The following is a 16901-nucleotide window of genomic DNA, read 5'->3' on the forward strand; positions in this document are numbered from 1 at the left end:
TGACCACGTCTGAGCTATCTGCACCTGTCGGAACGTTAGTGCAGAAGATGGCTGCATCTGTCAAGTGAGACCGTGACATTTCTATGCGAGATGGTCGCGGTGGATGTAACCTCAAACTGCCTCGGTGGCCATCCAATGCAAGTCGTTCTAAAGGTGTTGCCCATCGTCCTCGTCAGCAACTCCATCTTCATTTGATGATGCCTCACGGTTACCTTGAACCTCCTCAATGGTGTCTCCCCTTTCCATTGCCAGGTTATGCAAGGCGCAGCAAACGACAATAATCCTGGATGCCCGGGCTGGCGTGTACTGCAGTGATCCTCCTGAGCGGTCCAGACACCTGAATCTCATCTTGAGCAGGCCAATTGTTTGTGCGGTTGTGATTCTTGTGGCCGCATGGCTCTCATTGAAGCATTCCTCAGCATGACCCCTTGGGATTCTCACCAGTGTCATCACCTTATCTTTTATGCTATCATCGCAAGAGAATCATGCAGGTTTGTGCACGGTACCCAGGGAGCTGCCACGATGCATACGTTCTCAGAAACTATCAGGTGCCTGTTCTTTTCAGTCCCCGGACAGACTCGAAGGTTGGATACTTGGCGACAGGGGTTATCCTTTGAAGACATGGCTGATGACACCCATGAGAATCTCAAGGGGTAATGCTGAGGAACGCTTCAATAAGAGTCATGCAGCCACAAGAGTGATAATCGAACAAACGATTGGTCTGCTCAAGATGAGATTCAGATGTCTGGACCAATCAGGAGGAGCACTGCAGTACGCGCCAGCACGGGCATCCAGGATTATTGTCATTTGCTGCGCCTTGCACAATCTGGCGATGGAAAGTGGAGACGCCATTCAGGGGTTCAGGGTAACCGTGAGGCATCATCAGATGAAGATGGAGTTTCTGACGAGGATGATGGGCAAAACTCACATGATGGCATGGTAGAGGAAGCAGACTGTCATCTGGAATTAAGAGCAAGAGAGACCCGGGATGCCCTAATAGCAGACTTGAGAGGATTGCTCCATGCAGAGATTTCACATTGTGGCATGCAATGAGCCATTGTGAGATTGCCAGAGGGGAAAGACACGCACATCCTAGGGAAGAGATGATCAGATTAAGTACAACATCATGTCACGATGATCCCAACCCAAGTATGTGACATCTCATGTACAACCTCCTCAGCAGCGCAATGATGTCTGATGCTACCTCATGGATAACATATGCAAAGTTACATGTTCAAACCACAAATTTATTTACAGTGATGAAATGTGCAACTGAAATAAATAATTCGAAGGTAACCCAGTGAACCAGGAGTGAAGTTACTGTGATTTCTTAAAATGTTTGTGGATGCTCTTACGTGTGGACTATCCCTCGCCATCAGACTCACCAGAGGCAGGTGGCTGATCGGGCTGCCATCCTGCTCTTGATGACTTTGGTGGACGTCCTCTGCCTGCTCATGGCCGAGCAGGCCGCGGCATATCAGGGTGCTCATGAGAAATATCAGGTACACCCTCCAACACCCTGGCAGTTTGCAGTTGACATGTCAGTAGCAGAGGGAGCAAGGGGCTGCATGATGCATCAGGAGCACCCTGAGAGGAGTTCCCATGTGTTATTGGCTCGACTGGTCCTCAAAGCTGACCTCAGAGGGATGAGCAGCCTCTACCTGCCGCTTACACACCTGGGTTTGCACCCTGATGGCCCGGTCCAGGGAGGCTACACTCCCCCTGAGATCACGGATGGCTTCCACTGCAGCCGCCAATCTGTCAACGGAGGATGCCAGATGGACAAATGCCTGAGAGTTTGCAGCTGACATGCCCTGGATAGCAGTTTGTAGGGTATGTGCTATGCCTCACAGCGTCTCTGGCAACTCCGCCAGATGTTCATGCACCGATAACATCTCCCGCCGAATGGTTCTCAGAGGCGCATCATCAGCTTGCGGCTCTACGCTGGCCTGGCCTCCCACACTCCTCTGAGTGTGTAAGGCATTGGCCAGTTCTAGGTCTGATGGCTAGTCCAGCAACTGTGCTGTGCTAACACCCGTAAGTGACATTGTTTCCGCGGAGACAGTAGTCCCAACCGTGGTGGAAGTCTCTGCACTGGCGCTTGGTGAGGTGCAATGATGTGACGGTGCACCCTCTCAGGCGATCTCCTCATCCTCAGAGGTGGACAGTTGAGTCCCCGAGACCCCTCCTGGCCACTGATGTGTTTCACCTGCAGGGAAAATCATATTGATCAATTTGATCAGCAGCACAGATTGCAGCACGTGTCCCTTTCTGCAGTTTGCACACATTTGTGTGCATCACCTTTTATTAGCACACTTAAGGGCATGAGACAATCACCACTTCAACTGCCCCCCCAACAACCCCCCTTACACCCTCTTACCACATTATGGGTCACTCACTCTGATGACCAGGGCCACCAACCTCGCCATCTGCCACGGCGCATCCTCCGTCCTCCCCTGCCAACATCAAGGCATCCTCCTCCATTGTAGTCAGGTGTGCCTGATTGCCCTGGCCACCATCGGTCCGGGACCTCTCTCGGGTATTGTGAGCCCTCTTCTATTTAAACAAGCACACCTAGTTGAGACATACGATTTGGTATCTCACACCCTCACCCATTGGGTTTGTTATTGCATTTCAGCGCAACTGCAATACAGTGCCCAATTTGAACACTATTGGATCACCATGCATCCCAGACCTGCCCATCCTGCATCCTAATACAATGCAGTGGACAAGGACTGCTCATTGCTTGTTACCCTTCTCTGACATATTCACAATGAGATTAATGAGGAGTACTCCTTACCTGGGCAGAGCGAAGCAGGTCATTGAGCCGCTTGCGGCACTGGTGCCATGTCCTCCGTACCACACAGCAGCTGGTGACCTCCTTGGCGACCTTCAGCGAGGCCCCCTTGGTCACTTGTGTGGGCCTTCTTTGGCCATCGGTGTTAAATAATTTGTCCCGCCTCGCCTCCACCGCCTGGAAGAGGACCTGCAGAGATTCCTCTGAGAATCTGGGGGCTGCGGTGAACTCTTCTCCCAGCCATTGCTCTGGATTTCGTCTGCAAATGTTGGCCCCTTCCTGTTCCTGGGCACTGTCACTGTTCCTTGACTTCGTCACTTTCCGGTCAGCTGGTCACCTCAGCAGTAACACTGACGACTCCTCCTCCACTGTATTCCCCTGGGCATCTGCTCCATTGTACTGCTGTCTGACTTTTTAAAGTGCTGTCATTGGCCCCGCTTCCAAATCTCTGTACTCCAGTCTGACTTTTTCAACTTCTGTCATTGGCCCCGCCCCCAACTCCACTGCATCAGTCAGCTGCACGCGCCCTGTCGGGTGCCAAATATGCCGAGGGGCCGCTAACTGGCGGCCCCACGCATGATGCCAACGGGCGGGCGGCACGGAGCAGATTCTGAGTTCTCGGCTGCTTCTGACCCGGCCGCTCCAGAGTCGGCGGGACCCAAAAGATTCCAGGCAGTGAGAGAGCAATAAAAGAGCAAATCTGCAGGGAAATGACAGAGATGTGCAAGAATTATAGAGTGATGATACTGGGGGATTTCAATTACTCAAATATCAATTGGAATAATGTTAGAGTACATGGAAAGGAGGTGGGGGAATTTCTAAAATGTATTCAGGAGAAATTCATTGACCAGTATGTTCTCGGTCTGATGAGGAAAGAGGCGTTGCTTGATCTGATGCTGGGGAATTAGGCAGGACAAGTGGACTAAGTGTCTGTGTGGGAGCACTTGGGTAAGAGTGGTCATCATATCATAAGGTTTAGATTAGCAATGGAGAAGAGCAAGGAACAATCTAAAGTAAAACTTCTAAATTGGAAGAGGACTAACTTCAGTGAGATGAGAGGGAATCTAACAAGGGTAAAATGGAACCTAAGATTGACAAGAAAAACTGTGACGGTGCAATGGGTAATCTTTAAGGAGAAGATGTTTCAGGTACATTCCAACAAGGGTGGAAGGTTAGGGAATGAAAGCAAGGGCTCCTTGGATGACGAGGGAGATAAGGAATATGATTTAAAAAAAGATGGTTTATGGTGCATGACAGGAGAGTTCTTCAAGTGAGAACCAGACCAAATACAATAAGCTGAGAGGGGAAGTGAAGAGGAAAACAAGACTGGCAAAGAGAATATGAGAATAGAATGGTGTCATGCTGGCCCCCACCTGCCAAGAATGAGGCACATTACTTTCACCACATGCACATTAAATTTCAAATTCTTGCTGGGAAGAAGAGAAGGCCTGTGAGAAGGGGTTGCCAGGTCCCTGTCTGGAAAGACATTTTTACATATTAACAGACAGTGCTTGGAACAAAGGAGCTATCCCCTGCTCCAATACAATCATCAAACAGACATGGTCAAAACAGTAAGTGGCATGACTAACATGCTTGGCAATCTGGGTTTTTTTCTAAACTGTACAGTTTGAACTGAGAGTCTGCAGAAAGCTGTTGGCTCCTGGATTGAAAAAACATCTCCTGGCTGGCTCGCCACAGCCTCTCCTGTCTGCTCCCATCTCTTTCTCACGGAACTCCAAAATCCACTGAAGACACAGGAACCCTAAGAGGGAAAAGTCTCCTACAGCGAACAAGGTTTAAGAAGAATACTGGCGCCCAACAAAAAACAAGAACTACCTACAATCAAGGACAGTCAGTGAGCTCGAAGAACCGTAACAACAACTCTTCAGATATTGTCTCAAACCTTTCCACTTTATTTTTTTCTGCTCTTTTCTGGCTCTATTTGCATGTGTGTATCGCATATGCATGTGGGGCACGTGTGTATCTGTAGGTGTTAACTGAATTAGAGTTTAAGTTTAATAAATTTCAAATTTTCTTCTTTAAACCTAAGAAAGCCTGTTTGTGCTGGTTTCTTTGCCTTATAATTGGAAAGCGACGAACAAGGATTCGCCAAGGGGGAGCTAAAAACACGGTGTTTTTAAAATTAAACCCTGTTACGGTAAGACCAAGTGAAGGCTGAAAGGGAACCCTAGACCTCTTACTCACCTGGTCATAGCAATGGCAATTAACATAAAAGGGAACCCAAAAATCTTCTACTGGCCTGTAAATAGTAAGCAAGTAGTCAGAGGTAGGGTGGGACTTATTGGGGACAAAGAGGTGATAAATGCCAAGATGGGCAGGGCAAGCCTAGAGTATGTAAAGAGTACTTTGTATCAGTGTTCCCTAAGGAAGAGCATGCTGACAAAATATCAGTAGATGTGGAGATGATACAGATAATAGCTGAGGTGAAAGATAGGCAGGATATACTGGAAAGGCTAGCTATGTCTCGAGTAGCTAAGCCACCTGGTCTGGCTGGCTTGCACCCCAGGTTGCTAATGGAAGTGGAGATGGAGATAGCAGAAGGGCTTGCCATAATCTTCCAATCTTCCCTAGATACAGGGGAGGTGCCAGAAAATTTGAGAGTGATAAATGTGACACCCTTATTCAAGAAAGGATGTAAGGACATTCCTAGTAACCACAGGCTGTTCAGTTAAACATCAATGGTGGGTATGATTTTAGAAACAATAATCAGGGTAAAAAGTCAACAGGCACATGGAGAGGTTTGAGTTAATTAGGGAGAGCCTGCACAGATTTGTAAAAGGCAGATCATGCTTGACTAATCGAATTGATTTTTTTTTTGATGAAGGGCAAACAATGGATGTTATTGATATGGATTTTAAGAAAGTATTTGACAAAGTACCACAATGAAAGGTGGTTACCAAAATTGAGGCTCATGGAATAAGAGCGTCAGTGCCAGCTTGGATAAAAAATGGGATTAAGGGTAAATGGGGGGTTTTCAAACTGGACGATGGTAGACAGTGGTATTCCCCAAGGTTCAGTGCTAGGACCACTGTTTTTTGATATACATAAACAGCTTGGATATTGGAATACAGAGTAAAATTTCAAAATTTGCCAAAGATGCCAAACTCGGTGGTGAGGCAGACAATGAGTATGATACCAATCAACTGCAACAGGACATAATTGTAGCACATCATTGTCCCTCTCACGACTCTGCTTCAAAATCTGTTTAAAATCTTCCTTGCCTTGAGTTCTATAGCTCTGTGGAGCATTAGCTTTTTCTTGGTCCCTGCATCAAAATCCTTGTGAGCCTTTTCCCACTGGTGTTTCAAGAGAATTCATCAAGAGCTCTCCTTGTCTTGACCTCAAAAATTACTTTATTGCCCAATGCTCTACAGCTTTCTGGAAGGTTTCTTTTGCCCTGCTTGGATTTCACTTGCTGCTTGTTTGTAAGAAAATGGAGTGAAGTAGGGATTACGAAGGGATGGGATGGGGTGGGATGGTGCTGGGTAGGTAGTGGGGAATAAGGGAGAGGTGAAGGTGACCAGGAATGGCATTTTGGGAGGTGAGGATGCAGAGAGGGAATTGAGGTGAGAGAAGTGAGGGACAGAGGGGGTGAAGTGTTACAAGGGGAGTTTGAAGCTGAAAAGGCAGCTGAGGGGTTTGGGTGAAGCTGAGTGGGTCTATTACAGGAGAAGCAGGTGGTGAAGTAATGATGGTTGACGATGGGATGATTGGGTATGACATTGAGAGGACACACATGGCGAGAAGAGAACACTGGTATGAGGTGGTAAGGCACTGGGGATCAGGGAGTTCTAGCAAAGGGAAATACTTAGGGAGGCAACAGGACAGAGGTTGCCCTGGTAAATAATCATGTCAAAATGGAGTGTGCAGCTGCAGAGGCTAAGGAAAGATAAGGAGAAAGCAGTCTTTCCCTTTCCCGTTGCTTTCCTCACCCTTTGAATCATCAATAATCATCTCTTGGCACTAGCCCTCCCACCCAAAACCTACATACAGCTGATCAGAATCATCTGCCAATCTTTACCAAGAATTGTTACCAACTAGTGTATGTACCTCTCACTGACAAACTGAGAGGGAGAGAAGAGAAAAGACAGTGAAGAACAGGACACAGAGAAAAACAGAAGAGGACTCAAAGACAACTAGAAAAAAAGGACAGGAAGATATAAGGAACTAGAGAGCAAAGATAGGTTTTTAATCATTCACAAGATGTGGGAGTTGCTGGCAAGGCCAGCATTTATTGCCCATCTCTAATTACCCTTCAGAAAGTGGTTTTGAACCACTGGAGTCTGTGTAGTGAAGGTATATCCACCGTGCTGTTAGGGAGGGACTTCCAGGATTTTGACCCAGCAATGATAAGGGAATGGCAATAAAATTCCAAGTCAGGATGATGTGTGGCTTCAAGGGAACTTGGAGCTGGTGGTGTTCCTGTGCGTTTGCTGCTCTTGTCCTTCTAGGTGGTAGAGATCATAGTTTTGGGCAGGGCTGCCAAAGAAGCCTTGATGAATTGATGCAGTGCATCTACAGGAAGGGGCTGTACTGGACCTGGTATTGGGCAATGAACCTGGCCAGGTGGTCGAAGTTTCAGTGGGGGAGCATTTCGGGAACAGTGACCATAATTCTGTAAGTTTTAAGGTACTTGTGGATAAGGATAAGAGTAGTCCTCGGGTGAAGGTGCGAAATTGGGGGAAGGCTAATTATAACAACATTAGGCAGGAACTGAAGAATTTAGATTGGGGGCGGCTGTTTGAGGGTAAATCAACATCTGACATGTGAGAGTCTTTCAAACGTCAGTTAATTAGAATCCAGGACCAGCATGTTCCTGTGAGGATGAAGGATAAGTTTGGCAAGTTTCAGGAACCTTGGATAACGAGGGATATTGTGAGCCTAGTCAAAAAGGAGAAGGAAGCATTCGTAAGAGCTAGAAGGCTAGGAACTGACGAAGCCCTTGAGAAAAAGTAAGATAAAGAAAGTAGGAAGGAACTTAAGCAAGGAGTCTGGAGGACTAAAAGGGGTCATGAAAAGTCATTGGCAAACAGGATTAAGGAGAATCCCAAGGCTTTTTCTACGTATATAAAGAGCAAGAGGGTAGCCAGGGAAAGGGTTGGCCCACTCAAGGACGGAGGAGGGAATCTATGCGTGGAGCCAGAGGAAATGGGCGAGGTACTAAATGAGTACTTTGCATCAGTATTCACCTAAGAGAAGGACTTGGTGGAAGATGAGTCTAGGGAAGGGAGTGCAGACAGTCTGTGTCATGTTGATATCAAAAAGGAGGAGGTGTTGGGCATCTTGAAAAACATTAAGGTAGATAAGTCCCCAGGGCCTGATGGGATCCACCCCAGAATACTGAGGGAGGCAAGGGAGGAAATTGCTGGGGCCGTGACATGGCTACAGGTGAGGTCCCAGAGGACTGGAGAATAGCCAATGTTGTTCCTTTGTTTAAGAAGGGTAGCAAGGATAATCCAGGAAATTATAGGCCAGTGAGGTTTACGTCAGTGGTAGGAAAATTATTGGAGAGGATTATCCAGGACAGATTTACTCCCATTTGGAAACAAATGGACTTATTAGAGAGAGGCAGCATGGTTTTGTGAAGGGGAGGTCATGTCTCACCAACTTGATCGAGTTTTTTGAGGAAGTGACGAAGATGATCGATGAAGGAAGGGCAGTGGATGTTGTCTACATGGACTTCAGTAAAGCCTTTGACAAGGTCCCTCATGGCACACTGGTACAAAAGGTGAAGTCACACGGGATCAGAGGTGAGCTGGCAAGATGGATACAGAACTGGTTCGGTCATAGAAGACGGAGAGTAGCAGTGGAAGGGTGCTTTTCTGAATGGAGGGATGTGACTAGTGGTGTTCCGCAGGGATCAGTTCTGGGTCATAAAAACAAAATACTGCGGATGCTGGAAATCTGAAATAAAAACAAGAAATTCTGGAAATACTCAACAGGTCTGGCAGCATCTGTGGAGAGAGAAGCAGAGTTAACGTTTCAGGTCAGTGACCCTTCTTCAGTGCTGGGACCTTTGCTGTTTGTAGTTTATGTAAATGATTTGGAGGAAAATGTAGCTGGTCTGATTCGTAAGTTTGCAGACGACACAAAGGTTGGTGGAGTTGCGGATAGTGATGAGGATTGTCAGAGGATACAGCAGGATATAGATCAGTTGCAGACTTGGGCGGAGAAATGCAGATGGAGTTTAATCTAGACAAATGTGAGGTAATGCATTTTGGAAGGTCTAATACAGGTGGGAAGTATACAGTAAATGGCAGAACCCTTAGGAATATTGACAGGCAGAGAGATCTGGGCGTACAGATCCACGGATCACTGAAAGTGGCAACGCAGATGGATAAGGTAGTCAAGAAGGCATACGGCATGCTTGCCTTCATCGGTCGGGGCATAGAGTATAAAAATTGGCAAGTCATGCTGCAGCTGTACAGAACCTTAGTTGGGCCACACTTGGAATACTGCGTGCAATTCTGGTCACCACACTACCAGAAGGATGTGGAGCCTTTGGAGAGGGTACAGAAGAGGTTTACCAGGACGATGCCTGGTCTGGAGGGTATTAGCTATGAGGAGAGGTTGGAAAAACTCGGATTGTTTTCACTGGAACAACGGAGGTGGAGGGGCGACATGATAGAAGTTTACAAAGTTATGAGTGGCATGGATAGAGTGGATAGTCAGAAGCTTTTTCCCAGGGTGCAAGAGTCAGTTACTATGGGACATAGGTTTAAGGTGTGAGGGGCAAAGTTTAAAGGGGATGTGCGAGGCAAGTTTTTTACACAGAGGGTGGCCAGTGCCTTGAACTTGCTGCCGGGGGAGGTGGTGGAAGCAGGTACGATAGCGACGTTTAAGAGGCATCTTGACAAATACATGAATAGGATGGGAATAGAGGGATATGGGCCCCGGAAGTGCAGAAGGTTTTAGTTCAGACAGGCATCAAGATCGGCGCAGGCTTGGAGGGCTGAATGGCCTGTTCCTGTGCTGTACTGTTCTTTGTTCTTGTAGATGGTACACTGCAGGCACGGTGTGCCAGTGATGGAGGGAGTGAATGTTTAAGGTTGTGAATGGGTTGCTAATCAAGGGGCTGCTTTGTCCTGGAAAGTGTTGAACTTCTTGAGTGTTGTTGGAGCTGTGCTCATCCAGGAAGGTGGAGTATTCCATCATATTCCTGACTTGTGCTTTATAGATGGTGGACAGGCTTTGGAGAGTCAAGGGGTGAGTCACATGCTACCAAATACCCAGCCTCTGACATGCTCTTGTAGCCACAGTATTTATATGGCTAGTCCAGTTAGGTGTCTGGTCAATGGTTACCCCCCAGGATGTTCATGGGGCATTTCACAATGGTAATGCCACTGAATGTCAGAGGTGGTTAGACTCTCTCTTATTGGAGATGGTGATTGCCTGACACTTCAGTGACTTGAGCGTTACTAAGAAAAATAACAAGACATAGAAGACACGTCATATTTTGCAAATTATTATATTTCCACATACATTGCAAGTTCTCCCTGTGTCTGCGTGGGTTTCCTCCGGGTGCTCCGGTTTCCTCCCACATGCCAAAAGACTTGCAGGTTAGTAGGTTAATTGGCCATTATAAATTGCCCCTAGTTTAGGTAGGTGGTAGGGAAATATATAGGGACAGGTGGGTATGTGGTAGGAATATGGAATTAGTGTAGGATTAGTATAAATGGGTGGTTGATGGTCGGCACAGACTCGGTGGGCCGAAGGGCCTGTTTCAGTGCTGTATCTCTAAACTAAACTAAAAATTTGAAATATTTGAAAAACAGTGGCTCAATATTCAAATCCTCTCTCTCCCTGATAAAATCACAAAATTTACCCTTGCCAGCCCATCATACCACACCCCATCCCTGCTTCTTTGTCAACCCATCAACAAAAAAAGAAATTGAATAATTATCTGAAGAGAAAAAATTTTAATGGCTATTGGGAAAAGATGGGGAAGTAGGACCAGCTGAGTAGCTGTTAGACAGTCAGCACAGACACAATGCGCTGAATTGCCTCCTTCTGTTCTGTAACTATTCTGTGATTGACTTACCATGGACAACACCACACGAGAACTAGTCATATTTTTTAACAAGTTTTGCATCCATTACATGTATGTTATACTTCTGGCATAGGAACATAGGACTTAGGAGCAGGAGTAGGCCATTCAGCCCTTTGAGCCTGCTCCGCCATTCAATAAGATCATGGCTGATCTCCTTAACCACAGCTCCACCGAATCGGCTAAATGGCACAACTGTACTCCTGACCCCAGGTTCCACTGTGCAACATCATGGGATCAGCTAGTAAAATATAGATAGGAAGATTACTAGTTTTACTAAGTAGTAGAATTACTTTCCTCTGTTCCTTTGTTTTTCTTTCTTATGCACATTTTTTAAGTTTCTGTGAGACAAGTGAGTTTTCTTCACTCATGATCACTTCTTATTTATCAGCAACCAGTGATCAACAAGCTGCCTCTTTTGAGATGGAAATGTCGCAAGTCGGGTTCAGTACACATTATACAGAGGTAAGACATTGAGAATCTCCCCAAACACGTTTATTTGTACCATTCTTAACTTAACAGAGATGTAGAGGAAAGGATAGCCAAGATGATTCTCGACAGGGGCGAGAGTAACAGGGTAGTTGTTATGGGGGACTTTAACGTTCCAAATATTGACTGGAAATACTATAGTTCGAGTACTTTAGATGGGTCAGTTTTTGTCCAGTGTGTGCAGGAGGGTTTTCTGACACAGTATGTAGACAGGCCAACCAGGGGCGATGCCACATTGGATTTGGTACTGGGTAATGAACCTGGCCAGGTGTTAGATTTAGATGTAGGTGAGCACTTTGGTGATAGTGATCACAATTCGGTTAGGTTTACCTTAGCGATGGGCAGGGACCGGTATATACCGCAGGGCAAGAATTATAGCTGGGGGAAAGGAAATTATGATGCGATTAGGCAAGATTTAGGATGCGTAGGATGGGGAAGGAAACTGCAGGGGATGGGCACAATCGAAATGTGGAGCTTATTCAAGGAGCAGCTACTGCGTGTCCTTGATAAGTATGTACCTGTCAGGCAGGGAGGAAATTGTCGAGCGAGGGAGCCGTGGTTTACTAAAGAAGTTGAAGCGCTTGTCAAAAGGAAGAAGAAGGCTTATGTTAGGATGAGATGTGAAGGCTCAGTTAGGGCGCTTGAGAGTTACAAGCTAGCCAGGAAGGATCTAAAGGGAGAGCTAAGATGAGCAAGGAGAGGACACGAGAAGTCATTGGCGGGTAGGATCAAGGAAAACCCTAAGGCTTTCTATAGGTATATCAGGAATAAAAGAATGACTAGAGTTAGATTAGGGCCAATCAAGGATAGTAGTGGGAAGTTGTGTGTGGAATCAGAGGAGATAGGGGAAGCGTTAAATGAATATTTTTCGTCAGTATTTACAGTAGAGAAAGAAAATGTTGTCGAGGAGAATACTGAGATTCAGACTACTAGGCTAGATGGGATTGAGGTTCACAAGGAGGAGGTGTTAGCAATCTTGGAAAGTGTGAAAATAGATAAGTCCCCTGGGCCAGATGGGATTTATCCTAGGATTCTCTGGGAAGCCAGGGAGGAGATTGCAGAGCCTTTGTCCTTGATCTTTATGTCGTCATTGTCGACAGGAATAGTGCCGGAAGACTGGAGGATAGCAAATGTTGTCCCCTTGTTCAAGAAGGGGAGTAGAGAAAGCCCTGGTAATTATAGACCTGTGAGCCTTACTTCGGTTGTGGGTAAAATGTTGGAAAAGGTTATAAGAGACAGGATTTATAATCATCTTGAAAAGAATAAGTTCATTAGCAATAGTCAGCACGGTTTTGTGAAGGGTAGGTCGTGCCTCACAAACCTTATTGAGTTTTTCGAGAAGGTGACCAAACAGGTGGATGAGGGTAAAGCAGTGGATGTGGTGTATATGGATTTCAGTAAGGCGTTTGATAAGGTTCCCCACGGTAGGCTATTGCAGAAAATACGGAAGTATGGGGTTGAAGGTGATTTAGAGCTTTGGATCAGAAATTGGCTAGCTGAAAGAAGACAGAGGGTGGTGGTTGATGGCAATTGTTCATCCTGGAGCTTAGTTACTAGTGGTGTACCGCAAGGATCTGTTTTGGGGCCACTGCTGTTTGTCATTTTTATAAATGACCTGGAAGAGGGTGTAGAAGGGTGGGTTAGTAAATTTGCGGATGACACAAAGGTCGGTGAAGTTGTGAATAGTGCCGAAGGATGTTGTAGGGTACAGAGGGACATAGATAGGATGCAGAGCTGGGCTGAGAGATGGCAAATGGAGTTTAATGCGGAAAAGTGTGAGGCGATTCACTTTGGAAGGAGCAACAGGAATGCTGAGTACTGGGCTAATGGGAAGATTCTTGGTAGTGTAGATGAACAGAGAGATCTTGGTGTCCAGGTACATAAATCCCTGAAAGTTGCTACCCAGGTTAATAGGGCTGTTAAGAAGGCATATGGTGTGTTAGCTTTTATTAGTAGGGGGATCGAGTTTCGGAGCCACGAGGTCATGCTGCAGCTGTACAAAACTCTGGTGAGACCGCACCTGGAGTATTGCGTGCAGTTCTGGTCACCGCATTATAGGAAGGATGTGGAAGCTTTGGAAAGGGTGCAGAGGAGATTTACTAGGACGTTGCCTGGTATGGAGGGAAGGTCTTACGAGGAAAGGCTGAGGGACTTGACGTTGTTTTCGTTGGAGAGAAGGAGGAGGAGAGGTGACTTAATAGAGACATATAAGATAACCAAAGGGTTAGATAGGGTGGATAGTGAGAGTCTTTTTCCTCGGATGGTGATGGCAAACACGAGGGGACATAGCTTTAAGTTGAGGGGTGATAGATATAGGACAGATGTTAGAGGTAGTTTCTTTACTCAGAGAGTAGTAGGGGCGTGGAACGCCCTGCCTGCAACAGTAGTAGACTCTCCAACTTTAAGGGCATTTAAGTGGTCATTGGATAGACATATGGATGAAAATGGAATAGTGTAGGTTTCACAGGTCGGCGCAACATCGAGGGCCGAAGGGCCTGTACTGCGCTGTAATGTTCTAATTCTAATTCTAAGCTGAGAAGATAATTGTTATTTTTAATGACCACACTGCAGCAACCAAGATTTTCATCTTCGGTGCAACAGATTGAACAGAGTAACTAATAACAGGGACAATTTTAATTGTGCTCCTGAGGTTTTTCAGACATTCAAAAGTTGGAAATGTGTGTTGTCTGTCATGCCAGAGAAGTGAGGAATCATGTTGAAGAAAATAGAATGTTGCAGAAGTTCTTCTGTTGTGAGCGTTTTCATGCTGTGCATGAGGGTTAAAGTTGGGTTGTTGCATCTGAATGTCATAGATTCATTCTTTGGAGAAACAACCCCAATAAAGTTTAAGTGCATACTATATTTAACTGCACTATTGCTCAATATATTGTGTTTGACTAGCCCTTGGACTACCAGGTGCATAAAGCAGGAATTCAGGTGAGAGCTTTTCAGGATTTTCCATCCATTGAAAATTGTGTGGAGTACATGCTGGATTCCCCATATGTACTCTTAATGGGAAAAGCTGCTCACTAGGGCTGTGAATTTGTAAATCTACCTCTTGTAAGTTAGATTGTTGTATTGTCATTTTAATGCCAGTAGCTCCTAATGTGGAGCTAGTGGCACCACTCCGCAAGCAGGACCCTGAGCTTCCGGTTGCTTGCCATTTCAACACTCCCCCCTGCTCTCATGCTCACATCTCTGTCCTGGGATTGCTGCAGTGTTCCAGTGAACATCAACGCAAGCTCGAGGAACAGCATCTCATCTACCAATTAGGCACACTACAGCCTGCCGGACTGAACATTGAGTTCAATAATTTCAGAGCATGACAGCCCCCCATTTTACTTTCATTTTTAGTTGTTTTTTCTTTTTTCTTCTTTTTTTCTTTTTTACATTTTTACAACCTTTTTTTTGCATTTATTTCATTTCATCTTAGTTTGTTCAGTTTGCCTACCCACAGTTTTTTTTCATGTTTGCACTTGCTGCTGTTCAATATTCAGTCCGTTCACACCTATTCTGTACTAATGCTTTGTCTTTCAACACACCATTAACATATTGTTTGCCTTTGCTCCATGACCTTTTGGTCAGCTATGTGGCCTTGTCCAATCTGCACCTTCTCCTTTGTTATCTCTTGCCCCACCCCCACCTCACTTGCTTATAACCTGTGACATTTTTAAGATTTGTCAGTTCCGAAGAAGGGTCACTGACCCGAAACGTTAACTCTGCTTCTCTTTCCACAGATGCTGCCAGACCTGCTGAGTGGTTCCAGCATTTCTTGTTTTTATTTCAGATTTCCAGCATCTGCAGTATTTTGCTTTTATATTACTGAAGTAAACTTGCTGGGTTTAATAAGATCAGTGGTCGAGAAGACCCAATAACAAAATACTGTTACCTGGATGCCAGTGTTAACAAATCCAGCTTTGCTGTTGCCACCGGCAGCTAAAGTTAGTTGCACTAGTACAGCAGTATAAGAGCAGCTTAAAAGCAGCTTGTGTCTTCTAAGCCTGTTGATTTGATTCTAGTGCTAATAGCTAACTGTATTGAAACAAAAATCAGTATGAATTAACAGGAAAAAACAAAATGGTATGAAATATAATGGCTATTCTGTATTCCAGGTACCAATTTTTTTCATTCTTTCATGGGATGTGGGCGTCACTGGCAAGACCAGCATTTGTTCCCCATCCCTAATTGTCCTTGAGTGGCTTGTTAGGTTATTTCAGAGGGCAATTAAGAGTCAACCACATTCATGTGGGTCTGGAGTCACATGTAGGGCAGATCAGGTAAGGATGGCAGATTTCCTTCCTTAAAGGACATTAGTGAACCAGATGGGTTTCTATGACAATCAATGATAGTTTCTTAGCACTAGCTTTCAATTTCTGGTTATTATTTAAAACTTGTCAGGGTAGTCCGATTGGGAAACTCCCTGTTCAATTATTATTTACTGTAGCTTCCCCTTTCCAATTGTTGACCCAGCTAGCCTGATTATTTAAGCATTGATTATTTAGTAATGCATTTTCCATGGTGAAATGATATCACAGTCTTCTTCTGTGCTTTCCTCATTCTAAACACTAGGACAACATCATGTTAGGAGCAGTTGGAGCCTATGATTGGAATGGAACGGTCCTTTTGCTAAATAATGATGAAGCAGTCATCCCTGACAATGAGGCATTTTTAGACAAATCAGAAAAAAGTAATGAACCTCTTGCTGGATATTTAGGTAAGAAAATCATTGAGCTGCAGCCTCATGTACAGAATTTAAACATTCTAAACTAAGAGTATTAGTTGGTAAAAATGTGACTTTCTGAGATAGATTCCTTACAAAAATCACAGTTTATCATCATTGTGAAATATTAGTTGCCATGGCATGAACCTTTGGCTTGTTGGTAGCATTCCCACCTCTCGAGTCAGAAGGTGTAGGTTTCAAATCTCATTCCAGATAGTCCTGGTGAGTGGAGACCAGAGCTCTGGCTCTGAATTCTGGGCTGGCATCCAGTGGGATACTTGTGTTGGTGTGAGAACCCCCAACCACCATATGGGCTGTGGGAGCCTATAAAATTCCCCTATCAGCTGATATACAGATGAAAGGAGTCTCCACATTCTGACCTGTCAGACTGCTAATTAGTCTGCAAATTCTTGCTGCTTCATGCTATTCTCCAAGTAAAGAGTGTGAAGATACAAAAACAACTGGTACGTTATTGCAAATTTGAATTTATTATGGGCCCTGTAGATGAGTATTACATACCTGTATTTTTTTTCCACGGGATGTGGGCATCGCTGGCTAGGCCAGCATTTATTGTCCATCCCTAACACCATCCTGGTGGTGGTAGATGCTGATTTATTCTAGGAGATAGATATTACTCCAGCAAGATTTTTTGGGAACCTTCATTTTGAAAGGATGGGCTGACTTATTGATTATTGCTGAGTTGAACCTCATTATAGCAAATTCAATTGTTGCAACCTTCCCATTCCTGCAGATAGTTTCCTGGCCCTAGCTGAAGTTCCATGCAGTAAATGGATGAAACCTCAGTAAGATAAAGCCGGATTAAAAGA

General features: G+C 45.2%; 1 protein-coding gene across 1 annotated transcript in view; it reads left to right on the forward strand.

The window, feature by feature from the left end:
* Positions 1-16901, forward strand: part of itga1 (integrin, alpha 1) — a 292234-nt gene that overhangs the window by 170131 nt on the left and 105202 nt on the right. The window contains exons 10-11 of the mRNA XM_068032751.1: positions 11257-11330; positions 15924-16068. Of these exons, the coding sequence (XP_067888852.1) occupies positions 11257-11330; positions 15924-16068 (219 nt within the window). The remainder of the gene's footprint in view (positions 1-11256; positions 11331-15923; positions 16069-16901) is intronic.

The sequence above is a fragment of the Heterodontus francisci genome, chromosome 1 (assembly GCF_036365525.1).
Source record: "Heterodontus francisci isolate sHetFra1 chromosome 1, sHetFra1.hap1, whole genome shotgun sequence".
Taxonomy (NCBI): Eukaryota; Metazoa; Chordata; class Chondrichthyes; order Heterodontiformes; family Heterodontidae; genus Heterodontus; species Heterodontus francisci.